General features: G+C 44.8%; 1 protein-coding gene and 1 pseudogene across 12 annotated transcripts in view; both read left to right on the top strand.

Annotated features, from left to right (window-relative positions):
• SUSD1 (sushi domain containing 1) overlaps window positions 1-24,660 on the top strand; it is a 180,932-nt gene that overhangs the window by 19,233 nt on the left and 137,039 nt on the right. For 10 of the 12 annotated variants that reach the window (XM_063636090.1, XM_063636092.1, XM_063636091.1 and 7 more), the window contains exon 1: window positions 22,097-22,354. The exons of 1 other annotated variant lie outside the window; for it this stretch is intronic. In XM_063636090.1, coding sequence (XP_063492160.1) covers window positions 22,252-22,354 — 103 coding nt within the window. In that variant the 5' untranslated portion in view covers window positions 22,097-22,251. Of the gene's footprint in view, window positions 1-20,067; window positions 20,123-22,096; window positions 22,355-24,660 lie in introns of those variants that run through there. One more of the 12 variants, XM_055271452.2, reaches the window with a different exon arrangement.
• LOC129479022 (large ribosomal subunit protein eL29-like) lies at window positions 23,456-23,973 on the top strand (annotated as a pseudogene).

Here is a 24,660-nt window from a genome sequence, read left to right on the forward strand (position 1 = left end):
TTTTTTTTTTTTTTTTTTTTTTCAGATAGGATCTCACTCTGTCACCCAGACTAGAATGCAGTGGTGTGAACATGACTCACTGCAGCCTCGACTTCCTGGGCTCAAGCGATCCTCCCACCTCAGCCTTCTGGGTAGCTGGGACTACAAGTATGTGCCACCACCCCCGGCTAATTTTTGTATTTTTTGTAGACACCAGGTTTCACCATGTTGGTCTCAAACTCCTGGGCTGAATTGATCCTCCCACCTCGGTCTCTCAAAATGCTGGGATTACAGGCGTGAACCACCATGCCTAGACCTCAGCTAGGTGTTTAGAAGAAGTCAAAGATATCTTCAACTAGGCGTATGAGCTCAAAGATGCCATCAGCTTAGAGAATTGTCAAGCAGGTCAAAACAGTAGTTTGGGCCAAATGGCCAGACAGTGATGGAAATGAGCATAAAACTGGAGGGAGCTGCGTGGCATGCTCTGCCCCACTCACATCGGGGCAAGCTGCAGAGGGTCTCTAAGGCGTGGGAAGGAATCTGAATTATCAAAAAGTCAGGTGGAGGAGCGAAAATCTGCATGTCCATCTCAGAATCAAAGCCTGGGATCTACAAAGCCTAGAGTGTTGCACATCTGCAAGTCACCCTCCTCGAGGGGCCATATATGCCCTCCGACGTCAGAAAAGAATTTAAATTAAACCCCAGCATGAGTGACCCTCCGCAGACAGCCATTCCTTATCCCTCTACCAGCATCTTCGTTCTCAATACGATTTTTTCCATTTAGAGCAGTTTTTCTCCTCTCTTTTTTATTTTCCTTTGACAAACATAAATCCACTACTTCCCCTTAAGATCATTAGCAGGTTCAAAATAATGTAAACATCATGGCCCAAAACAAATAAAGCAAAGACAATTTTTGAGAACAAATATATTCTGTTTTTTAAAAAAAAAATACATGTTTTTTTTAACCTTACTAGTGTGGTATCAAAGTGAGCACTGAGTATACTGGGTTGTTTTAAACCTTATGTTGTGGGGAAGGCACAGCTTTTCCTCTTTTTCTTTTTACTTTTCTTTCTTTCTTGCTTGCTTTCTTGCTTTCTCTCTTTCTTTCTTTCCTTCTTTTCTTTCTTCTCTTCTTTTCTTTCTTCTTCTTTCTTTCTTTTCCTTGAGACAGAGTCTTGCTCTGTCACCCAGGCTGGAGTGCAGTGGCACAATCTCGGCTCACTGAAACCTCCGCCTCCCATGTTCAAGTGATTCTCCTGCCTCAGCCTCCTGAGTAGCTGGGACTATAGGCATGTGCCACCACACCCAGCTAATTTTTGTATTTTTAGTAGAGATGGGGTTTTACCATGTTGGCCCGGCTGGTCTTGAACTCCTGACCTCAAGTCATCCGCCCCTCTTAGCCTCTCAAAGTGCTGGGATTACATTTTTTTTTTTTTTTTTTTTTTCTTGAGACAGGGTCTTCTTGCTCTGGCATGATCTTGGCTCACTGCAACCTCTGCCTCCAGGCTCAAGCGATCCTCCCACCTCAGCCTCCCAAGTAGCAGGGACTACAGGCTCTCACTACCACGTCTGGCTAATTTTTGTATAGACAAGTTTTCTCCAGTTGCCCAGGCTGGTCTCAAACTCCTTGGCTCAAGCAATCCACACACCTTGGCCTTCCAAAGTGCTGGGATTATAGGCATGAGCCTGTAGCCAGCCAGACACAGCTTTTTCAAAGTCAAGCCCTCCACTGCTTGGTTGACATAGCTGGAAGTACAGACAGATCAGCTTAGCACATGTACATTGATGGAACTGATAAAATGACGTATGAAGTTGGTTCTCTTCTTTTTGGTAAACAGGGAACTACTTTATCTCTGAATTTCCGAAAGTGCTTTTCTAAATGTTTTCTTACGCAACTGACTCAAAGCTGTGTTACTTAAACCCTTCTTGAGGCTTTTTCTGGCAAAGACAAAATATCAGGAAGAAAGAGTTTCCCCTTAGAGTTTCACAGAGAAAATTTGGGTCCACCTCTGACACAAGGAAAACTGATAGCTTGAATTTATCCTGCAGCTGGGCTGGAGGAGGTTGGAGTTTGTTTTTCTTGGTAACCAATCTCAAAATCCTTGTCTTTTAGAGCGTCATCAAGATTAGAAAATGAAAAGACTTTTTTTTTCTGCTCCCAGTAAACTGTGAAGAAAAGACATTTTAATATCAACTTGAAGACTCTAGAAATAGATTTTTGTAATAAATGTTGAAAGGAACAACACAGTTGGTATTTGAGCTTTCGTGTTTCAGATTAAATGTCTTCAGAACTTCAACTCTATATTCCAAACAAAACAAGCTCAATTGTACATTAGCCTTTTTTGAAAAGTTTGAAAATGTTAGTCTGGTCCCAAAGTAGGGCAACAGTTTCTAAATTTAGTCAAGTGAATATTTCTTTGGCCACTTACAAACTTCATTTTATTTATTTATTTATTTATTTAGAGACAGAATCTTACTCTGTAGCCCAAGCTGGAGTGCAGTGGGAGCAATCTCACAGCTCACTGCAACCTCTGCCTCCTGGGCTCAAGCGATTCTCGTGCCTCAGCCTCCCGAGTAGCTGGGACTACAGGCACGTGTTACCACGCCTGGCTAAGTTGTATGTTAGTAGAGATGGGGTTTCACCATGTTGCCTAGGGTGGTCTCGAACTCCTGAGCTCAGGCTGTCTGCCTGCCTTTCCTGATCTCAAGACAGAATCACTGATCTCAAGACAGCAAATGTTTAGGGAAATAACATTCCTTCTTTCTGCTAAGTAGACGATGGACTTAGCCTTTCTGCATCACTGGTAGTGACATCCCCAGGAAGTACAGATGATTAGAATGTGAACACAGCCTTGCAATTAGGGCTTCTCAATGCCCGGTGACCTTTTCTCTCACACTGGGAATGTCATTGTCATGTTTCCCTTTTAATTTGTGACTAAGAATGAATGTCATCACCCACAGTCTCTTTCTCTTCTGGTTACCAGCCACTATATAAATAACACAGCTACATGTAATTGAATTTCCAAAGACTTCAGACCTATTTAAAGGGAGGCTGTCCTTTTCTTAAGTAATAGCAGAGGTAACACCTGGAGAGGTAATGTCTTTTGCGTGAGCAGGGCAATTCCACAAGTATCTTTAGGTTGAAAAGAATTTAAAGAGAAGTCTTGGTCTAAACTCAGTAAATCATTGGCTCATTCGTTCATTCAGCACATGCTAAAGTTCTATGTAAATGTCTGCAGTCACAAAGTCAAATGAGACAAGGCTCCTGAGCCCTGATTAGTGGGAGAAAAGGAACTAAGCAGGCAGGCATTTACTAAGCTTTACTAAGAACTAAGGGAGGGGTTTAGAAAACACCAGGGGAGGGCCAGTGCAGTGGCTCATGCCTCAAATCCCAGCATGTTGGGAGGCCAAGGTGGGAGGATCGCTTGAGCACAGGAGTTCGAGAGCAGCCTAGTTAATGTAGTGAGACCTCATCTCTACAAAAAATAAAAAAACGTAGGCATGGTGGCGTGTACTTGTAGTCCTGGCACTTGGGAGGCTGAGGTGGGAGGATTACTTGAGCCCAGGAGGTTGAGGTTGCAGTGAACTGTGATTGCACCACTGCACTCCAGCCTGGGCAATAGAGCAAGACCCTGTCTCCAAGGAAAGGAAAAAAAAAAAAAAAAGAAACCAGGGGAGCACAGTGGAAGGGACAGGGGCCAGAGTGCAGTCTGGACAGGGCCTTGAATGATATCCTGGTCAGAATAGTCTAGATGATGTTGTGGCCGCAGATAAACGTGAAAATCCACAGCTTATCACCAACAAAAGTTCATTTCTATGGGTTGGGCTATTGCCGTCCACCTTGCTGCTGCCGCATCTAAAACACACAGCCTCCAAAGTCTCCTCCGCAGGGAAGAGACCACTGGTTCTTAGATACTCGAGCTCTTAAATACCTTGTCAGAGAAGTGACACGTGTCACTTCTGCTCATGATCCACTAGCCAGAATTATATGGTCCCAACCTAATTGCTAGGGAGGCTGGGGAAGGTGGAGGAGCAAACAGATATTTGGTGAGCACTCTCTCTAAACAGATGATACGTTGGCATTCACATGGAAGAGAGTGAGGGGAGGGAAGAGAATATGCTAAGGAAGAGGAATAAGGGCATATGGGAGGTTTGGGGAGCAGCACCAAGTACCTGCTAGATAGGAGGCTAGATTGGGCCTCAGGTGGGAATTGGGGTGTGGTGAAGACTACCGATACAATGCTAGGCTAAGGAATTAGAACTTCACCTCCTGGAACTGGGGGACCACTAAACAAGCAGTGATGTAGCGTTCGTCCAGGTCTTTTCCAGCCCCATTCCTTTAGCAAACCCCCGTAGACCTTCAGCAAGACTCATTTTGAGCCATCCCTGGCCTCCAGACCCTGGCTCTGCCTCTGAGAATTGTCATAGCAGGGTGGCTGAAAGCATCAATCTGGGACGTAGGCTGCTCAGGTTTGAATGCTAGTTCTGTCACCTGAGACTTTGGGCAAATCATTCTCCTTCTCTGTAATCTAGTTTCCTCGTCTGTAAGATCAGGATAATTGTAGCTGCTATTAAGTGGTTGTACAGATTACAGGAGTTAAAATGTGTAAGGTGGGGCCGGGCGCGGTGGCTCAAGCCTGTAATCCCAGCACTTTGGGAGGCCGAGGCGGGTGGATCACGAGGTCAGGAGATCGAGACCATCCTGGCTAACACGGTGAAAACCTGTCTCTACTAAAAATACAAAAAATTAGCCGAGCGTGTTGGCGGGAGCCTGTAGTCCCAGCTACTCGGGAGGCTGAGGCAGGAGAATGGCGTGAACCCAGGAGGTGGAGGTTGCGGTGAGCCGAGATTGCGCCACTGCACTCCAGCCTGGGGGACAGAGAAAGACTCCGTCTCAAAAAAAAAAAAAAAAAATTGTGTAAGGTGCTCAGAAAAGTACCTGGCATGGAGAAAGTACTACTTAATTTTTAGAGTTTTTCATAATTTCATCATTTTCCATCCTCCTTTCCATCAGATCCTTGTTTTCTGTACAGCCCCTGAGATAAAATCTGCAACCAATGGCAACACAAAAAAAACCCCATCATCTGTGAGTAAAATTTTAGGCCAGAATATCGGCAGCTGTGGGACATGCTTGGAAACCTTTTTCTGTATTCTTGAAACTGTAGCATAGGTAAGGACCATCTTGGCATGATGAACAGAGGTGAAATTGAAGTTGCCAGATAAAATACAGTATGCCCAGCTAAATTTGCATTTCAGATAAATAACAAATAATGTCACAGTTTAAGTATATCTGATGCAGTATTTGTTACAGTATTGCATGGGACATACTGATACTAAAACATTATTCATTGTTTATCTGAAATGCAAATTTAACTGGTGATGTGGTTTGGCTCTGTGTCCCCACCCAAATCTCATCTCAAAATGTAATCCCCACATGTCAAGGAAGGGAAGTGATTGGATTATTGGGGTGGTTTCTACCATGCTGTTCTTGTGATAGTGAATTATCACGAGATCTGATGATTTTATAAATGGTAATTCTGCTTGTGCTCTCACTCGCTCTCCTGCTGCCTTGTGAAGAAGGTGCCTGCTTCCCTTTCCACCATGACTGTTAGTTTCCTGAGGCCTCCCCGGCCATGCGAAACTGTGAATCTATTAAACCTCTTTTGTTGATAGATTACCCAGTCTCAGGCAGTTCTTTTTATTTATTTATTTTTTTTGAGACAGAGTCTTGCTCTGTTGCCTAGGCTGGAGTGCAATGGCGCGATCTCAGCTTACTGCAACCTCTGCCTCCTAGGATCAAATGATTCTCCCGCCTCAGCCTCCCAAGTAGCTGGGACTACAGGTGTAATTTTTAATGTTCATGACAAGTCTTTATTTTGTTCTCTGTAATTTTTCTTTATTAAAATGTTCCATAATTCACTTGTGTTGCTTTTATAGCCAGATGATGAACCAAAAAGTGTTATTTTGTGCATTAATACTTTTTTTTTGTTTTTGTTTGGTTTTGAGACAGGGTCTTGCTCTGTCGTGATACATATTTATTTATTTATTTATTTTTGAGATGGAGTCTCACTCTGTCACCCAGGCTGGAGTGCAGTGGCGCCATCTTGGCTCACTGCAACCTTTGCCTCCCAGTCTCAGGCGATTCTCCTGCCTCAGCCTCCCAAGTAGCTGGGATAACAGGCAGCCACCACCATGCTTGGCTAATTTTTGTATTTTTAGTTGAGATGGGGTTTTACCATGTTGGCCAGGCTGGTCTTGAACTCCTGACCTCAGGTGATCCACCCACCTTGGCCTCCCAAAGTGCTGGGATTACAGGTATAAGCCACTGTGCCCAGCCAATACATTTATTTTTAGATGAACATCGATGCAAAAATCCTTAATAAAATACAGGCAAACCAAATCCAGCAGAACATCAAAAAGCTTATCCATTTATTTAATAAATGGTGTTGGGAAAACTGGCTAGCCATATGCAGAAAACTGAAACTGGACCCCTTCCTTACATCTTATACAAAAATCAACTCAAGATGGATCAAAGACTTAAACATAAGACCTAGGACCATAAAAATCCTGGAAGAAAACCTGGGCAATACCATTCAGGACATAGGCATGGGCAAAGACTTCATGTCTAAAACACCAAAAGCAATGGCAACAAAAGCCAAAATTGACAAATGGGATCTAATTAAACTAAAGAGCTTCTGCACAGCAAAAGAAATTATCATCAGAGTGAATAGGCAACCTACAGAATGGGAGAAAATTTTTGCAATCTATCCATCTGACAAAGGGCTAATATCCAGAATCTACAAAGAACTTAAACAAGTTTACAAGAGAAAAGCAAACAACCCCATCAAAAAATGGGCAAAGGATATGAACAGACACTTCTCAAAAGAAGACATTTATGCAGCCAACAGACATATGAAAAAATGCTCATCATCACTGGTCATTAGAGAAATGCAAATCAAAACCACAATGAGATACCATCTCATGCCAGTTGGAATGATGATCATTAAAAAGTCAGGAAACAACAGATGCTGGAGAGGATGTGGAGAAATAAAAACGTTTTACACTGTTGGTGGGAGTGTAAATTAGTTCAATTAGTTGTGGAAGACAGTGTGGTGATTCCTTACGGATCTAGAACTAGAAATACCATTTGACCCAGCAATCGCATTACTGGGCATATACCCAAAGGATTATAAATCATTCTACGATAAAGACACATGCACACGTATGTTTATTGCAGCACTATTCACAATAGCAAAGACTTGGAACCAACCCAAATGTCCATCAATGATAGACTGGATTAAGAAAATGTGGCACATATACACCATGGAATACTATGCAGCTATAAAAAAGGATGAGTTCACATCCTTTGCAGGGACATGGATGAAGCTAGAAACCATCATTCTCAGCAAACTATCACAAGATCAGAAAACCAAACACTGCATGTTCTCACTCGTACGTGGGAGTTGAACAATGAGAACACTTGGACACAGGGAGGGGAACATCACACACCGGGGCCTGTGAGGGGTGCGGGGATAAGGAAGGGATAACATTAGGAGAAATACCTAATGTAGGTGATGGGTTGATGGGTGCAGCAAACCACCATGGCATGTGTATACCTATGTAACATAACTGCACTTTCTGCACATGTAACCCAGAACTTAAAGTATAAAAAACAAAACAAAAAAACCAAAAATGAAAAAATGAAACTCTGTCTCAAAAAAAAAAAAAAAAAAAGTTTGTAGGCCGGATGCCATGGCTCACGACTATAATCCTAAGCCTTTGGGAGATCAAGGTGGGTGGACTGCTTGAGCCCAGGAGTTCAAGATGAGCTGGGGCAACATGGCGAATCTTTGTCTCTACTGAAAAAAAAAAAAAAAAAAAATTAGCTGGGTGTGGTGATGCATGCCTGTAGTCCCAGCTACTTGGGAAGCTGAGGTACAAGGATTACCTGAGTCCAGGGAGGTAGAGGCTGCAGCAAGCTGTGATTGCGCCACTGCATTCCAGCCTGGCAGCAGACAGAGTAAGATGCTAAGAAAAAAAAAAAGAAAGAAAGAAAAGAAAAAGAAAAAGAAAACCTATCTATCTAGCTTGAGGTCCTCCTCCTCAATATCTTCCTGATCTTGGCAGCTGGAAGCTTCTTCCTTTTTCCTGAGGCCCCAGAGGTTTTTGTTTGCACAAGACAGGTCTTTGTTTGCTTCTAAAAAACTAGATTGATCTAGAAGCCAGAATCCCTCCTATAGCTTTGCAGAGGCTGTTAATGTTTGGCTGAAGCAAGCCATGAGCCTCTTTACTCAGTATCTCCCCTTTTAGACCTTTCTGGAGAGGTCCCTGGAGCTAGCCTGAGGTGACATCAGGCTCATTATTCCTGGGTGGAGAGTTGGTCTCCGGAAAGCCATTTCTAGTGTTTTCTGGAGTTATATGCTAAGAGAGGGTAGATGCAATAGACTGAATTGAACAATGTACAATGTAATGGGTAGGCATTTAAGGCTCAGCACTTGAGTTATAAAAAATATTCTGAATGTATTACTGAGGTTTCATATCAGGACTTACAGAAGTTCCACTTGATTTTACAGTGGTGAGACTAGCCCAGAGAACTGTGTTCAGTTTGGGGTTTAAATAACTCTTTAGGTAGATATAGCTTAACAACAACAGAACAAAAAAGAGTTACCCAAAGCGTTGACAGACCTAAAGCCAAGTCCTATCAGGTTGGTGCAAAAGCAATTGCGGTTTTGCCATTACTTTTGCACCAGTAATGCCACATGGAAAGGGGATTTAAAAAAACTTCCAGCTCAAGTAAGTTATGCTTTGTGAAAACGCATGTACAGGCCGGGCGGGGTGGCTCACACCTGTCATCTCAGCACTTTGGGAGGCCGAGGTGGGTGGATCAATTGAGGTCAGGAGTTCGAGACCAGCCTGGCCAATATAGTGAAACTCCATTTATATTCAAAATTCAAAGCAATCAGCTGGGCATGGTGGCGCATGCCTGTAATCCCAGCTACTCAGGAGGCTGAGGCAGGAGAATCGCTTGAACCTGGGAGTCAGAGGTTGCAGTGAATTGAGATCATGCCATTGCACTCCAGCCTGGGAACGGAGCGAGACTCCATCTCAAAAAAAAAAAAAAAAAAAAAAGAATAAAGAATAAAAAGAAAATGCATGTATGATTTGGAAGAGCTAGCTAGTCACACATGCTGATTTTCTGTGCAGAATCCTTTTGCCCTTCTGGTAAAACATTTCTGTGAGTTTCCACCGGGAACTGCTCCTTCGCAGCTCAGTCTTGGGGTTTGGGAGAGGCCGACCCCACACTCAGGTCAAGCTCCAGTGGATGGAGGCTAATTATTGATGCCAGTATTCAGTGCAGTGGTGAGGTTGGTTTAGTTATGGGTACTTTCCCCCATAGATAGAGGGCTCAAGGGTTCAAGTCACTCAGTAGGAAGAGCATCTTTCTCTGTCCACCAGATTTGAAGCTGAGAGGTTGTAAAAACTGCTGCCGCAGCTGCAGTCATCTTACGATAATGGGAAGAAAACCTGAGAACAGAGCAGAGCTAGGAGGAGAAACTGGATTCTTGAGGCATTTTTTGAATCACTGGTCAAGGCCACCTTAAGTCGGACTTGTAACTGAAACTTTTGGGTTATGAGTGCCCATAAATTTCAGCTTTTCTTTCAACATTTTGCATCATATTTTATTTCACTTGAACCCCAACTCTCCTAAGTATAGAGAGCAGAGCTTTGAAGGAGGAGCATCCGGGAAAGAGGAATTTTGATGGCAGCTGACCTGTTTGGACGGGTGCGGGTGACTTGATTTAAATGACGTGTGACAACCTGTGTTTTCTGTGAGGATCTAAGGCTTGTGGCTTGTCAGTCCAGTATTGTGGCCAATATTAGCAAACCGTATTTAAGAATTAGCTGCCACAATAAGAAAGAATAATTTGATTTTAAAATTAGCCATGAGTGCTGAGGGCTTATTCCACAAACCTGCTAGAGAAAATCAAAGCATAAGAAATCTTTTGAACTGGCTAATACAGGCTTCCTTTTCCATTACCCACCTTGGCACAGATTCAAAGTTTCTCACTCATATCTATTTTTATGTATTTTTATTTTTATTTTGAAATGGAGATTTGCTCTTGTTGCCCAGGCTGGAGTGCAGTGGCGCAATCTCGGCTCACCGCAACTTCCGCCTCCCGGGTTCAAGCAATTCTTCTGCCTCAGCCTCCCAAGTAGCTAGGACTACAGGTGCACACCACCATGCCTTGCTAATTTTTTGTATTTTTAGTAGACACAGGGTTTCACCATGTTGGCCAAGTTGTTCTCGAACTCCTGACCTCAGGTGATCCACCCTCCTTGGCCTCCCAAAGTGTTGGGATTACAGGAATCAGCCACTGCACCCAGCCTCCTTGTTTAAACAGCCAGGTGAGCAAGTCGTTACAATGTGAAGCATCATCGGAGCCCTGGAGACAGTCTGTGTGGGAGACAGTTACCTGGGGATATATGATCCAGGAACCAAGCCTTTGAATGAACAGGAAATAAGACATGTAGGGGGATGACTAATTTGAAGCTTTTCTACCCTAGCTTGTTCCAAAGATGCACAGGTGAGCTGAATATTAATACCCACTGGCAAGCCAGAGCTGACAGTGATCAATTCCAATTTTTTCCTCCTTCCCCAAATATGTAGAACACTTACTAGTTACCAGGACTTTTGCCCAGATGCAATGATAGCTGGTGAATATGGTGCACTCCAGGTCCTTGCAAAACTTATAAGTTAATGGGAAAGACAGACAAAACAGACAAGACAGACAAGTAAGTGACAGTTTAATACACGTAGTAAGTGCTAAATGTGACATATAGGGGACTTTGGAAGTAGAAATGTATGTGGAGACATGAGCAGAGACCTGATTATAAAGGGTCTTGTGTACCATGCTGGAGATCTTTTTTTTTTTTGAGATGGAGTCCTGCTCTGTGGCCCAGGCTGGAGTGTAGTGGCGCAATCTCAGCTCACTGCAACCTCCACCTTCCAGGTTCAAGTGATTATCATGCCTCAGCCTACATTTTATGTATATAATTTGAAAATGGAAAATGCTGAAAATGTAACCAAGGTAATATCGAAGAAAAATAAAACCAGAAGATTTTCCCTACCAGATATGAATTACAATAAAGCAACAGTACTTAAGACAGTGGTATTAAAGCAAGGATAGACAAATTGGTCAATGGAATTGAATGGAGTCTAGCAGCAGACTCCACAAATACCCAATCCCCTAATTCATAATGAAGCCTCCTCTGCAATTCTTGGGGGGGCAGGGAGAGGGGCATTTTCAATAAATGATGCTGTAACAATTGTATATCCACATGGGGAAGAATGAACTTCGCACTATACATAAAAATTAATTCCAGATGAATTTTAGAGCTAAATGTGAAAAGTAAAATAATCGAGAAGTTCTACAAGTTTACTCTAGAAGAAAATAGAATAACTTTGTGATCTCCAAATAGGCAAAAATTTCTTAAACAGAACACAAAAGCACTAACCATAGAAGAAAACGTTGATAAATTACCTTCTTTAAAGTTAAGTTTATTCATCAGATGGCATCATTAAGAGAGTGAAAAGGCAAGTCATATGCTTGGAGAAGATATTTGGAATACATATGTCTGACGAGTGACTTAAATTCAGAATATAAACAAACTCCAATAGATCAATGAGAAAAAGATAACCCAATTTTACAAAATGGACAAAATATGTGATAGCATATCTTAAAAGAGGATTTCAAAATGGTCAATAAACAAATGTGTTTAATGGCTGGGTGCGGTGGCTCATGCCTGTAATCCCAGCACTTTGGGAGGCCAAGGCAGGTGGATCGCCTGAGTTTGGGGGTTCGAGACCAGCCTGACCAACATGGAGAAACCCCGTCTCTACTAAAAATACAAAATTAGCCATGCATGGTGGTGCATGCCTGTAATCCCATCTACTTGGGAGGCTGAGGCAGGAGAATCGCTTGAACCCAGGAGCCGGAGTTGCAGTGAGCCAAGATCGTGCCATTGCACTCCAGCCTGGGCAATAAGAGTGAAACTCCGTCTAAAAAAAAAAAAAAGAAAGAAAATGTGTCTAATATTATTGGCCAACAATGAAATGAAAATAAAACCACAATAAGAGGACCCTATACACACATCAAAGTTGCTAAAATTAAAATGACTGACAAAACCAAATGTTGGCAAGGACATGGAGCTGCTGGAACTCTCTGCATCAGTCATGGAAGTATGAACAGCAGCTGCTTTGGAAATTTGTTTGGCAATACTCCTAAAGCTGACCATCTATAAACCCTGTGATCCTGGATATTTACCCAGCAGAATAAACACTATACATACCCCCCAAAACAGGTATTAATACAAGAAGTTTCATAGCAGTTTTATTTGGAGCTAAAAATGGACAATTGTCCAAATGTCCATCCACAATGGAATGGGTAAGTAAATTGTTGCATATACATGTTTGCATTGGACTATTACACAGAAATGAAGAAAATGAACTTCTACTGATAACGACATGGGTTTAACTCTCACAGATACAATGATGAGTATAAAAAGTCACAAGCAAAAAAATAAATAGTGATTTACTTTACATAAAATTCAAAAGCAGGCAAAACTAACCTATGGTGATTATACAGGTTGGAACATTGATTACTTATGGGGGACTGACTAATAAAATATATGAGGGAGCTTCCAGGAAGCTTGTAATGCTCTGTTTCTTGGCCCGAGTGGTGGATATTTGGTGTGTGTATAAGTACAAATTTATGAGCTATATACTTAATATTTGTATATTTCACTGCATGAAAATTATATCTCAAATTTTTTTTTAATAGAGGCTGGAGGTGGGAGCAGAATTACTTGAAAGCAGTACTGGAGATCCAGGCATGGTATTATGAGAGCAGCAAAACAGGAGATTTGCTGAAAACATAAAGCAGATGTGATCAGACTGATAAAAACACAATAGAGTGGAGGCACCCACAATCTCATGAAAGCAGAAAGAGAGCGTCTCCAAAATAGTACATTTTCCCATTAGAACTCCAGAATTATCTCAGGTTCAGAGACAGCAGAGACAGGGAAAAGGAACCGGTAGGATAGTGAGCTGATAATTTATTCATGAGCTACAAACGTCTTCACCTATTTTCTGTTTTAGAAGTGGTTAGTTCTGAATTTTTTCCCCAAGGGATAACTGTATTTATTTATTTATATTTTATTTATTTATTTATTTTGAGGTGGAGTTTTGCTCTTATTGCCCAGGCTGGAGTGCAGCAGCACGATCTCTGCTCACTGCAACCTGCACCTCCCGGGTTCAAGTGATTCAGTGATTCTCTTGCCTCAGCCTCCTGAGTAGCTGGGATTACAGGTGCCTGCCACCATGCCTGGCTAATTTTTTGTATTTTTAGTAGAGACGGGGTTTCATCATGTTGGCCAGGCTGGTTTTGAACTCCTGACCTCAAGTGATCCACCCACCTTGGCCTCCCAAAGTGCTGGGATTACAGGCATGAGCCACCATGCCCGGCCCAAGTGATAACTTTAAATGAAGCTTATTGCTTACCAAATAAGATGAGAATAGTGATACAAAAGAGGCTCCCAGAGAAAGCACTGGGGCCAGAGAAAATATGGCAACCAAGAAGGAGGTTTCAAATGCACTCTCTTTACCTCCCCACTCCTACCTCCTGCTTTGCACAACCACTGGAGCTAGAACCACTGTAACCAAATCTCCATTTACTTCTAAGAAAGCAGAGATTCTCACCTGGAGAAATACAGCCAAATTATTGATTCCATTTTTTTTAACCCACCTGTATTAGTCTATTATCTTTTCTTTTCTTTTTTTTTTTTTGAGACAGAGTCTTGCTCTGTTGCCCAGGTTGGAGTACAGTGGCTCAATCTTGGCTCACTGCAACCTCCACTTCTGAGGTTTAAGCAAGTCTCCTGCCTCAGCCTCCAGAGTAGCTGGGATTACAGGTGGGCACCACCACACCCGGCTAATTTTTGTATTTTTAGTAGAGATTGGGTTTCACCACGTTGGCCATGCTGGTCTTGAACTCCTGAGCTAGTGATCCACCTGCCTCAGCCTCCCAAAGTGCTGGGATTACAGGCGTGAGCCACCGCACCTGGCCCCATTTTCATACTGCCATAAAGAAATACCTGAGACTGGGTAATTTATATAGGAAAGAGGTTTAATTGACTAACAGTTTTACATGGCTGGGGAGACCTCAGGAAACCTACAATCATGGCAGAAGGGGAAGCAGGCACATCTTACATGGTGGCAGGCAAGAGAAGAGAAAGCGAAGAGAGAAGAGAAAGCGAAGAGAGAAGAGAAAGCGAAGAGAAAAGAGACCCTCATAAAACCATCAGATCTCAGGAGAACTCACTCACTATCATGAGAATAACATAGGGGAAACCACTCCCATAATCCAATCACTTCCCTCCCTGGACACGTGGGGATTACAATTGCAGATGAGATTTGGGTAGGGACACAGAGCCAAACCATATCACCACCTGATTCATTCTCACAAACTGTTAATTCATAACGGAGGAGACCCTCACGTAGAAATAAGGACAGTCAAAAATCATGAAACACTTGAGGAAAACCAGCAGAAGAAGAGTCATCAAACTCAACAAGTAAATGAACAACTTCCTGATAAAACAGAAGTCATTGCAACTACAGAAAAAAAGCCATTCTATACAAAGAAGCAGAGCTCTTAGAAATTAAAAACATGATTGCTGATATAAAAATATTTCAATAGATGAATTGAAGAGCAGAACGGCATGGATAAGGATCAAATTCATGCACACAAAGTTCACTAAATTGAGTTATGGCAATCTCCCACATTCAGTAAATGAAGGCAAAGAAAGTGAAGAGTCAAAGAAAAATACTAACAGCCATGGAGGCTAGAGGCAAGTTTTAAAAAATTCCCAGCCAGGCATGGTGGCTCACGTCTGTAATCCCAGCATTTGGAAGGCCAAGGAGGGAGGATAGCTTGAAGTTAGGAGTTTGAAGACAGCCTGGGCAACAAAGTGAGACTCTATTAAAAAAAAAAATTTCCCATACATTCCAGAAGGGATAAATAGAAATAATTGAGGGAATGAAATAATCAAATAATTAATAGAAAAAATGTCTTTCCTGTAGAAAGCCTTAATTCCACAAATTGAAAGGGTCCATTGAGTGCTAGGCAAGAATAATGAAACATTATATCCTCATGAAATTTCTGAATTCCCAGGATAAAGAGAAAATCCCCCAAAGCTTGGTAGATATGATAGGAGAATGACATGTCACATGTGAGGGGTTGATAACCACAGTAGCATAGGACCCTCCATCTGCAGCACTCCATCTGAATCCAGAATTCTAGACCACATTAACCTATCACCTAATTATTTTGAATCCAGAATTCTATACTCAGTTAATGTATAATTAAATTATGGGGTTGGGAGGCCGAGGCAGGCAGATCACTTGAGGTCAGGAGTTTGAGACCAGCCTGGGCAACATGGCGAAACCCTGGCTCTATTAAAAATAACAAAAATTAGCTGGATGTGATGGCGCATGCCTGTAATCCCAGCTACTTGGGGGGCTGAGGCACAAGAGTTGCTTGAACCCAGGAGATGGGGGTTGCAGTGAGCCAAGACTGGGCCACTGCACTCCAGCTTGGGCGACAGAACAAGACCCTGTCTCAAAAAAAAAAAAAAAAAAAAAAAAAAAAAAATTATGAGGGAAAAATCAACATGTATTTGGACTTGCAAAGATTCGAAGTTTACCACCCAGGAATACTTTCTGAAACAGATACTCAAAGATGTCCCCAAAGAAGATGAAGGAGGAGGAGGAGAAGTGGGGAAAGAGGAAGACATAGGACATGAAAAACAGTGGCGAGCAAAGAAACCAATAGAGCTTGTAGCTAAGTCCATTGCAAAATAATTGAGTAAAGTATTTCTGTTTTGAAGATTGCACTATTTGTCCAGGTCGGTGATACAGGTCTTCACCGTGAGCTGGTCTCTCTATCAGTGAAAGTCTGGAACCATCCGCTTTCACAGCTGTTGTGGCTTCCTCAGCAACTGTGCTGCTCATTGCTGATTTGGCCCCCACTGCCTGGCCTGCTTCTCCTTAGGGCTGTGGGTGGCTGATCCTGGGTCCGGAAATGGGCTGTCAGCAGGCTTCCTTTCAGGGTTTGTGGAATAAAAACACCAACAGCTGAGGCTTTTGCAAGTGAGGCAGGTGATGCTGTGTGTGTGTGTGTGTGTGTGTGTGTGTGTGTGTGTGTGTGTGTGTGACAGAGACAGAGAGACTGGGTGACAGAGCCTGTCTCACTTGGTGTTGTCTCAACCACCTGAGGTCGGGGGTGGATAGGTGAATACTAAGCCTGCTGCTCCTTGAACTTGTCTGTTGTAGTGTCTGAAGTTTGCTCCCAAATCCAAGTCCAAATCCAAATCTTGCTGCTGCCCCATCTTCTTCTGGGGGGATCACAGGGTCTCTTGAGTCCATTACAGTGAGGGGAGAGAGCACTATTGTAAAAATAGGGAGTCCAGGACTTGTCCCCTAAGCTGAGCTGTCCCTTTCCACCCATGCTTGTTTTGCTTTTCTGAGAATACTAGCGTTTGGGGTAAATTACACAGCACAGCCTTGTGCAGCAGACAATAGTGCACTCGCTGCCCAAGGTCTACAAACTAACTCCAGGTAGGGTGTTTGATGTATGTGTGTTTCTGGGGGGAGGGAGAGGTATGCTGGAGAAGGCAGAGTAATCCTACTGTTTCTCCAATAGCAACAAAGTATCTGAGAGTCATTAAGCTTCAAAAAATGAGAAGTCAGCCTTTGTTTGAGTTAGAGACTTCATCAGCAGGGCATTTCTCCGGAGGGACAGGTCCCTGTTACCAGCCTTTACAAATCTGCTTGAGATGATGACCCCATTCTGGGAGAGGCAATGTGGCTTCTTTGAAGGTGGCCTTGGGGTTTTCACAGATGTTGAGTCAGCCAGGGTTAGATCTGGTGGGGGTGGAGCAGACTGTTACAGAGGGACTGTTACTTTGTTTCAAACACACAAGTTTTCAATCAATATACTTCAAAGGCTTCAAATATTTAAATTATCTCTGTTAATGCAAACTTCAGGCAGTAAGTGCAACCCCAGAGTATATTAAACTCATTACAATTAGATATTCAAGCCATTCCTAAAATACCCACATATAAACAATTTATTTACAATTTATGGGAGGCTGCAGAGGGAGGACTGCTTTTGCCCAGAAGTTGAAAGTTGCAATGAGCTGTGATCACGCCACTGCATTCCAGCCTGGGCGACAGAGCAAGACTCTGTCTCTAAATAAATAAATTAAATTAAAAACAAAAATAACAATTTGCAAGCCTGCCAGGAGCTGTCCCAAAGCAGTCTGTGTAATCATTTATGGTCAGGAGTGTGGTAAGCAAGAATGGGTTTTTTTCCAGGAGAGTCCCAGGATATTTAGTATCCAATCTCCCTCCTCGATTCTCCTTCTGGCCTTGTAGCCAGATGGGAACCCACTGGACAAACCCCAAACCTCTTCACACTGGAATCCGACACTGAGAATAGCAGCTTGGGGGAAAATCTCCCTAGAGATACTGAACCAGTGTTCAGAATGAAATTTTTCGCCTGCCCTCCGCCTTCCCATATCCATGGCTCCCCAGAGTCCTCCCAGAGCTCTCCCGAAATCCCATTCACTTATGTCTCAGGAGTATTGGGAAAAATGGGGCTTTCCAAGATATCTTTCTTGTAAACCTGACCCCATATAGATTTGCCAGACCAAAACTAATTTGGAAAGTCCTTAATATTTGCCTATCTGATAAAATAAAAATAAAAATGGGCATGAACGTTTTTTGTCATTGAATTTTTAAAAACAATTTTAAACTTTTTTTTTTTTGAGATAGAGTCTCACTCTGTCGCCCAGGCTGGAGTGCAGTGGTGTGATCTCGGCTCACTGCAACCTCTGCCTCCTGGGTTCTTGCCATTCTCCTGCCTCAGCCTCTACAGTAGCTGGGACTACAGGCGCCCGCCACCACGCCTAGCTAATTTTTTATATTTTTAGTAGAGATGGGGTTTCACCGTGTTAGCCAGGATGGTCTCGATCTCCTGACGTCATGATCCACCCGCCTCGGCTTCCCAAAGTGCTGGGATTACAGGTGTGAGCCACTGCGTCCAGCCAATTTTAAACATTTTTAAGGCCAGGTGTGGTGGCTTATGCCTATAATCCCAGCACTTTGAGAGGCCAAGGCAGGTGGATCATTTGAGGTCGGGAGTTTGAGAACAGCCTGACCAACATAGTGAAACCGCATCTCTACTAAAAGTACAAAATTAGCCAGGCATGGTGGCACGTGCCTGTAATCCCAGCTACTTGGGAGGCTGAGGCAGGAGAATCGCTTGAACTCGGGAGGCGGAGGTTGCAGTGAGCCGAGTTCATGCCATTGGACTCCAGCCTGGGCAACAAGAGTGAGGCTCTGTCTCAAAAACAAACAAACAAACATTTTTAAGTGTACAGTTCAGTGTTAGGTCCATTCATATTGTTGTGCAATCACCACCACTACCTATCCACAGAACTTTTTTCATCTTGCAAAACTGAAAGTCGATACCCACTAAACACTAAGTCTCAGCCAGGCATGGTGGCTCACAACTGCAATCCCAGAACTTTGGGAGGCTGAAGCGGGAGGATCTCTTGAGGCCAATAGTTCAAGACTAGCCTGGGCAACACAGCAAGACCCTGTGTCTACTTTTTTTTTTTTTTAATTAGCTGGACATGGTGGCATGTGCTTGTAGTCCCAGCTACTTCGGAGGCTGAGGTGGAGGGATCGCTTGAGCTTGGGAGGTCAAGGTAGCAGTGAGCCATGAGCCATGATTGCACCACTGCACTCCACCCTGGGTGACAGAGTGAGATCCTCCTGTCTCAAAGAAGGAAGAAGAAGAAAGAAGAAGAAGAAGAAGAATGAGGAAGAAATGGAGGAGAGAGAGAAGGAGAAGAAGAAAGCTTCTTTCAAGTTCTTTTTTAGAAAATGCGGTATATTAACCATGGTCTCTTAAAAGAACATTTTTCTTAAGTCAAATACTTTGTCAGCAATAATGCCACTGTTCCTCCAAATTTAACACTGGTTCAATATTCTGTTTTAATTCTTGTGACAAATACTGTTGGATAAGAAGGTAATTTTCCACTATGTGATCCAATGAACTCACCATTGAGTAAGAAGTATTTTTTAACCAAAAATATGTATTTGAAATTTAAAAATGAGCCAATGAAAAGAATTGATGAAAGTCATGTAATCTAATGTGGAATATAGAGTAAGATGGATTGTACTGAAATATAATTTTCAAAAAGTTGAAAACATGACTTATGCAACTATAAGATGAAAACCTATCTAAGATTCTATTCAAGTAGTTGATTAATGGAGGACTCAGTAAGTTGTTGACCTCAAAGGAGAACTAGTAAGACGTTAAGGTTCAAAGGAAAATCTGACCTCAGGAATGATCACATGAATTTGCTAATAGGTGCCAAACTGGTTAACTAGTTAATATCATATAGGACAAAATGAAATTAGTGGGTTTAACTTATTTATTTTCTGACAGAAAGGACTGATCACTTATATTTCTCTTGGAAAACATTCATTTTCACTCCTATGGACATAAATCTTTCACATTATCATCAGTTTTCTGCAAGTTAAATTCTAGCCCTCTAGTGCTGCAAAATAGCCTAGTCAATAGGAAGTCCAGCGGAGGTGCACCCAGCACCCCACTGAAAGGATACCCAGTAATCTCTTTTGCCCATTTCCAAGTTTTGGACAATTTTTCCTGACGTTATCAATAAAAAACGTATATGTATACATATATATTTAAGTTTATATATTTTGCAAGGGGCCACAGTGGGGATAAAGTGGTATAGGTTGGTTAAAAATCTTAAGTGAATGGTATATTTGTTGAAACAATGACATGATTTCCAAGTTTGAAGTTTATGGAGAGCTGAACTTTAAAAATTTGTCTAAATAATAGAGACACACCATCCATCTATTGCTCCCCAAACAGGCACCTGTCTTTGTTGATCAAAAATAATTTTCAAGAAAGCCTGCTAAGAAAAGAGCTTGTGAGGCCAGATGCAGTAGTTCCCTCCTATAATCCCAGCACTTTGGGAGACCAAGGTGGGAGGATTGCTTGAGCCAAGGACTTGGAGACCAGCCTGGGCAGCATAACCAGATCCTGTCTCTACAAAAAAAAATTTTAAATGAGCCAGGCATGATGCTGTGCCCCTGTAGTCCCAGCTACTGGGAGGTTGAGGCTAGAGGACTACCTGAGCCCAGGAGGTTGAGGCTGTGGTGACCTGTGCACTCCAGCCTGAGCAACAGAACCAGACCTTGTCTCCCCAAGAGGAAAAAAGAGCCTAGGAAGATGAGCTTTTTCTTTGTTTGTTTTTGTTTTTTTGTTTTTTTTAAGAGAGGGGGTCTCACTGTATTGCCCACGTGGGCCTTGAATTCCTGGGCTCACGCAATTCTCCTGCCCTTCAGCCTCTTTACTAGCTGGGACTACAGGCACACCACACTTCACCCAGCTTGAAGCTGATTTTTAACTACTTGTTAAGACTCCACAACTTTAGCCCTTATGTGGGTGTGTTTGAAAGTGGTGAGATTTAGGGCAGGCTCATGGCAGAGAGTAAACAAGTGAGGATATGGGGTGAAGTAGTGGGGTGCCTGCTCTCGGATGCTCTCCCACAGACACACAAGCTCAAAGCCTTCAAACCAGATCTTATTTATTTCCTTCTCCCCCACTAGTCATAAAACCTAGTGGATTCCACTCTTAAACACTGCCCTCTTCACACTCATTTGTCAATGCCCAGCTGCAGGACATTATCTATCTATCTATCTATCTATCTATCTATCTATCTATCTATCATCTATCTATCTATCTATCATCTATCATCTATCTATCTATCTATCTATCTATCTATCTATCTATCTATCTATCATCTATCTATCTATCATCTATCTGTATATGGAGTCTCACTCTGTCGCCCAGTCCGGAGTGCAGTGGTGCGAGCTCGGCTCACTTCAACCTCCGCCTCCTGGGTTCAAGCGATTCTCTCGCCTCAGCTTTCCGAGTAGCTGGGATTACAGGTGCCTGCCACCATGCCCACCTATTTTTTTTTTTCAGTAGAGATGGGGTTTCACCAAGTTGGCCAGGCTGGTCTCGAGCTCCTGACCTCAAGTGATCCACCCACCTCGACCTCCCAAAGTGTTAGGATTACAGGCGTGAGCCACCGCACCGGGCCAGGACATGTCTTCTATTGCCTAATTCCTGCAGCAACTCCGGGCTGGACTCTCTGCCTTCCACATCCCAATCCCAACCCCAATCCCAATGCCACAGAACAGACAGAGATGTGTCAGTGATGAAGTCATTCACTGCTTAAAACTGTGACAGTTTCCCAGCGACCTCCATCACTTGGGTTAGGAGGGCTAACTTCCCTCTGCAGCTCAACGCCTCTCTCCAACCCTCTGCTCCCACTCTAGGTCCCCATTCCCCATTTCTACAACAAACTCCCTTTCAGATTCCTCCCCAAAGTCCTTCTCATCCTTGGGTCTTGATTTACTCCCTCCCTGGGGATGAGTACGGCTGTGATGGAGGTAGGGGTTGGCATCAGCCCATCCCAAGCTGGGTGTCCTCAGAGCAGCGAGGACTGATGCCACCCCTCCCTCCATCACAGCCCTACTCTCTCTCACACCAGGTGACCAGGTGTCACCTGGTCGAGTATGTCGCCCCTGGGTGGCCTGGGCCTGCGTCTTCCGACCTCTCATCTCGGCCTTGCGCTGCGGTCACCTCATCCAGCTCCCTTTCACGTCCTGGAAGATTTCTGCCCCTTGCTCCCCTCACCCCTCTCCCCGGGGGTGCCTCCTTGAGCCCTCGAGTGGCTTGAATCCCCCGCAGCATTTCCTCCCCAGCACTCTCCGGGGCTCTGCGTCCAGCTGTGTCATTATCTGATGAGTGTCTGTCCCCCTTTGCGAATGAATGTGAGCGGCGAGAGGGCAGCAGGTGCGCGAAGTAGTGAACGCGCGGAGCCAGAGACGGACGCGGAACGGGCGTGTCCCAAGCCCAGGCCCGGACAGGAGGAAGGACCCGCGCCCTGCGGCCTCCCCGGGACCCCGCAGCGCCCCCCGCTTCCCTCGGCGGCGCCGGAAGCCGCCGGCTGGTCCCCTCCCCGCGGCGCCTGTAGCTTTATCTCTGCGCCCCGAGGGCCCCGGGAGGAGCCGCAGGCGCGCCGGGAGGGACGGGAGGCGGCATGGGCCGGGGGCCCTGGGATGCGGGCCCGTCTCGCCGCCTGCTGCCGCTGTTGCTGCTGCTCGGCCTGGCCCGCGGCGCTGCGGGAGCGCCGGGCGCCGACGGTGAGTGCGGGCTGGGACGGGCACGGGCGGCCGGCGGGGCCCCCGGCTGGGCCTCGAGGACTCTGGGAGCACGGGCGCTTCCCCGCCCCTGGGCCGGGCCGGCGCGGTGCCGAGGCGTGGGGCGCAGGTGGGGCCCGCGCCGGCCGTTGGAGGTCGGCAAGGAGGAGCTCAGAGAAGCGGGGGGAGCTCCCCGCCGGGCTTCCCTGCCCCTGCCTGACCCGCGTCGCCGGGGGACGCAGGTTTTAAGGCGGCCTGGCCGGGCCCCCAGGGACCTCCACTGCCCAGGAGGCGGGGTGGGGGCTGGGCGCGAGCGCGGACCCGGGCAGGGCGGCGCCCGGGGAAGGGCGGGGAGGCCAGGGCGTTCTGCGGCGCTGTCACGCTTCCGGCTCTGCGGTGGCTTTTGCATGACACATTTTTGACCCGAAGCAATTTTCTTTCCACTTTTAATTTTTGCACGTTGTTAGAGAGCCGGATGCTAAATATGGTGAGAAAGACGCTTAAGGAAGAGTACAGGAATGAAGCCATTAATTCACTCATTCATTCAACAGATGGCCCTTGAACAGCTTCCCTGTGCGCGATGAGGGCGGGCAGTGCGGGCGGGCCCTCGTGGAGCTCATTGTCTGGAGGATTTAGACCAGCAAATGTTCTATTTCCAAGCGATCGAGGGAGTTGTTTTTCCTCCTCTGCAAAATGCAATGTTGAGGGGAGTAGGAATTACACAGAGGATTCAGACACGCAGGGGAGGTGACATTCATCCACATAACTGTAATACAAGGCAGAATGCCATGAGTGCTCTGAGAAGGTGTGGGTGGTGAGGGCAGGGAAAGGGGAATCGGTGGTGACCCTTGAGCTGGGCCATCAATGATTGGTCATATTTGGATATGAGAAAATGTGGAAAAGGTATCCCAGCTCATAGCAGAAGGCACTGCCACCTCTCCACAAATATATGTAGAATGAATGAATTCCTTCAGAATTCAGGCCTGGGGGAGAAGGGAAGGAAGCACGCGGAGGCACCAAAGGCAGAGGGCAGAGTGCCTTGATTGGCAGACCTAAGCCTTTGGACTTAGCTGTGCCTGGAAGCCACTGGAAGCTGTTTCAGGGAGTGACAAGAAAAGTGGGTCTAGCCAGTTCTAGGTGCTTCGGAAGCCACAGGTTATGGTGCAGACATGGCCAAATCCAAGCACCACACCACACACAACCAGTCCCGAAAATGGCACAGAAACGGCATCAAGAAACCCGGATCACAAAGATACGAATCTTTTAAAGGGGTGGACCCCAAGTTCCTGACAAACATGCGCTTTGCCAAGAAGCACAACAAGAAGGGCCTAAACAAGATGCAGGGTGACAGTGCTGAGGCCATGAGTGCATGTGCTGAGGCCTTGCCCTCATAAACCCCAAGGAGGTTAAGCCCAAGATTCCAAAGGGTGTCAGCTCTTGCCTACATTGCCCGCCTCAAGCTTGGGAAGCGTGCTCGTGCTCACATTGCCACGGGGCTCAGGCTGTGCCAGCCAAAGACCAAGGTCAAGGATCAAACCAAGGCTCAGGCTGCAGCTCCAGCTTCAGTTCCAGCTCAGACTCCCAAAGGAGCCCAGGCCCCTACAAAGGCTTCAGAGTAGAGATCTCTGTCTGCCAACGTGGGGACAGAAGGATTGTCCCCCTTGGACTGCTATCTGCATGGGGCTGATGTCCTCCTTTGCTATTTGTATAAATAAACTTGAGGCGGGGGGAAAAAAACGGTCTAAGGAACCCCCATCTTCCTTACTAAAACCAAACACTGATCCTGAAGTGGAAGGAAATTTCCATGTGATGAGACACAGGGGGATTTGTGGTTGAGATTCTTGCCTGCTGCCCCCACCCCCATTCTCTTTGCCTTGGGACTTTTACCATGCCTGGTGGGTATTTCAATGGCTCGATCTTCTGGAGTGGCCATTTTTGTAATATTAGGTACCCTGGTTAAGATTCCTTCCTTGGCTCATCTCCCAGGACAGTGCGCATAGGACTTGTAGATGCTTGCGTCTATTTCAGGATCTTCCTGTGATCTCTCTAAGGTAGGAAACTGTCCAGTGTGGTCCCATTGAATTGTTAGGCTAAGATGGCTGAACGCAGCTAGTAGCTACATAAGGTCATCTGTAACTAAAGGTTTTGGGGTGAATTTGGGGAAACAGAAGTCAAGGCTTCCCGGTTGAGCCTCCTCTCCTTATGTAGACATTCTCCCTTCATGTTCAACCTTGGAGAACCTGGTTTTATGAAGGGCAGGTTTCCTGACAGTGGACAATGTAGGGAAAGACTGGAGGCTTGGACAAGCC

The sequence above is a fragment of the Symphalangus syndactylus genome, chromosome 3 (assembly GCF_028878055.3).
Source record: "Symphalangus syndactylus isolate Jambi chromosome 3, NHGRI_mSymSyn1-v2.1_pri, whole genome shotgun sequence".
Taxonomy (NCBI): Eukaryota; Metazoa; Chordata; class Mammalia; order Primates; family Hylobatidae; genus Symphalangus; species Symphalangus syndactylus.